At 36.6% G+C, this 2,763-nt stretch overlaps 1 protein-coding gene across 1 annotated transcript; it reads right to left on the bottom strand.

The window, feature by feature from the left end:
* Nucleotides 525-1,194, bottom strand: LOC110272133. The gene is made up of 2 exons (XM_021123991.1): nt 769-1,194; nt 525-595 (listed from the first exon to the last, which is right to left on the bottom strand). The coding sequence occupies exons 1-2, from the start codon at nt 1,192-1,194 to the stop codon at nt 593-595; spliced, it is 429 nt and encodes a 142-aa protein (XP_020979650.1). The 3' UTR covers nt 525-592.

Below are 2,763 nucleotides of genomic sequence, written 5' to 3'. Positions count from 1 at the left end.
TGTGTCCGTCCGTACGGAATACGAGCCTCCCAAACCAATTCAAAACATATAATTTCGAATATAACAAATTCTTTGGTTTTTCAAACGTGAGGTATAAATCAAATCAAACAATACTTTTTCATCTAAATCATATTTTCTCAATATTAAGGCATTTCAAACATATTTCACAATTTCAAAATAAATTAATACAAACAAATACTTCAATGCCTCAAAAATACATATTCAAGTAAAATCAAATACTTTAAAATAATATAAAACTTCTTCAAACATACATATAGTCTCGTAAAAATATATAGTCTCATGTGCATATTAAAATGAGCTTAACAAGGATAAATATTTAATACTAATAAATCATTATTAAAACCAATTTAAACTCCTTTGATAGTAATTTTGTAAGTATAACTAAGTTCAAAGTAATGTATATCAAAATAATTATAGACGTATAGCTAAACAATTATAAATATAAATCATACTCATAAATTAGTCTCAAAGGATCGAAGAGATCAAACCCGAAGTGCAAGATAAAAGGTTGAAGTAGAATGGAATGAAAGAGCACGAAATTTAGACAGGGTAGTAGCAACAAATTTAATTCTCACTGTAGCAACGTTAACATCAGCCCTAGTATCAACATGGAGCAACCATAGTAACGATGACAACGAATCCAATAGCCTAAGGTGGTTTAAAACTGAACAAAGACAGAAAGGGACATAGGACAGAGGCAATAATAGAGCTTTATGGCAAGACAAAAAAGAACAAGATTAGTTTTACCAAAAGAAATAAGGAGATGGAGCATCTGCAGCTCCGGTGACCTTCTCCAGCGTCGAGGGTGAAGGAAACAGCAGAACAGCAGTGGCGGCAGTTCCTCTCCTTTGGCAGTGACTCCCACAGCAACACCACAAGCTCTGATGAACAGGGAGAGACAGGTCTCAGCCCCGGCGGAGCAGAGCAAGGGCAGAGCATGAAGCAGGCAGGCAGGGGCTCCAGCAGCCTCAACGGCGAGCTCCAGCGGTGGCAGTTGCTCGACGACGGCGTAGCATCTCCTCCCTCCTCCACACGACCTATTTTTTCTTGTTCGGCCCTCACGCCTGCCGCTGTAACGACGACGGTGACGGCGACGGAGTGACTCGACGACGAAGGTTGCAATTGACTCCAGAGGCGGGACGGTGGACAGCGGTGACGGCGGCACAGCTCCATTCTTCTCCATCGCAGTTCGTGTGGGGGCTCATCTTCTCTCTCTCCCCTGTGACAACGACGCGACAGCGATGGCAATGGCGGCGGCGAGACCAAGGCTGCCGTGCAGTCTCTCTCCTCCCTCCTCTCTTCTTCTTTTCTTCCTATCTTCTTCCATTCTCCCTCCGTTTCTTTCTCTCTCTTTTCTGTCCTTCTTTGTAGGGGTGTGCATGGGCCGGGTGAAACCGGATTTGATGTGGCCCAGACCCGACCCGAAATATATATCGGGCCTATTTATTAGATACGAACCCGACCCTAGACCCGATGAAACCTATACACTTTCGGGCCACGATTATACCGGGTAAAAACCGGGCCGTTAACATTACATTACCTTACCTTGATACCTTCTTATAAGTTAGCATGTGAAAATATCCAAATTTCTAAGACTTCAACCATTATTTGACATGGTAAAATTCACTTAGAAAAATATAACAAGAACCAACTCTTTTCTAAAATTAAAGCATAACCATAATTAATACTAATATTGTCTAATAACACCAAATATTTAAATCAATACAAATAACACAATATTATGCCTTAATTAGTCTAAAATCTTATGCATTTTAAACATAAAATATTAACTTATAGTCTTATAATAACTAATAACACAAAATATTAAGGTTTACAATACTTAAATTCCACATAAGAATAGCCATCATCCATCACTAATAACACAAAATATTAATTGTGTATGATGACCGGGCCATCGGGTCGATTTCTGGTGACCCGAGCTATGGCCCGGACCCGACCCGAAACAATAATCGGGTCTATTTTTGAGACCCATATCCGGCCCTAAACCCGGTAAAATCACATCAAATTAGCCCCTAAAGTGTTCGGGACTGTGCTAGGTCTTTGGGTCGGGTCGGGCCATGCACACTCCTACTTCTTTGTGGTTCTTAAGGGTGAGAGTGAGAAGTGTGTGTGAGAGAGGTGAGAGCAAGTATGTTTTGAAATTAGGATTAGGGTTAAATTTGGAAAAAAAGAATAATAATATTTTAGGAATTTTAATAAAATTAGAGGATAAAATAATAATTAAAAATTAAATGTATTTTAATAAAATTATTTTAAAAATATTATTTATTTATCAACTTGTTAATTAATTTTTAGGGTAAAACACTATAATAAGCCAAGGAGAATGAAATTTTACACAAATAAGCTAAATGAAAAATTGTTTCATGAATCTACGAATGCACATTACTATATAGTTCGAATCAGGTTCATTCGAACTCTATTCACACATAATTCGAATCATGTTGATTCGAATTATACACAAACGCGCACACACACTAATTCGAATCTTGTTGATTCGAATTACACTAACACACGCTGCACATAGTAATTCGAATTGACCAGATTCGAATTACTTATGATTTAATTCTGTCCATTTTTTATTAAAAAGTTAATAATTAATTAAAAAAATTAATAATTTAAAAATTAAAAAATATATATTTTATTTCATGCATTAAAAAAAATAACAAAATATTTTATTACGAGACTTCTTTAAAATATTAATGAGCTATCAATTCTCAATTC

Source organism: Arachis ipaensis, chromosome B05 (assembly GCF_000816755.2).
Source record: "Arachis ipaensis cultivar K30076 chromosome B05, Araip1.1, whole genome shotgun sequence".
In the NCBI taxonomy this organism is placed as follows: domain Eukaryota; kingdom Viridiplantae; phylum Streptophyta; class Magnoliopsida; order Fabales; family Fabaceae; genus Arachis; species Arachis ipaensis.
Note: the sequence above shows the minus strand (reverse complement) of the source record. Positions and strands in the feature narration are given on the sequence as shown.

What these genes read in the sequence shown, in the direction of transcription:
- LOC110272133 (XM_021123991.1), bottom strand. Translation starts at nt 1,194, where the DNA reads ATGGAGCTGTGCCGCCGTCACCGCTGTCCACCGTCCCGCCTCTGGAGT.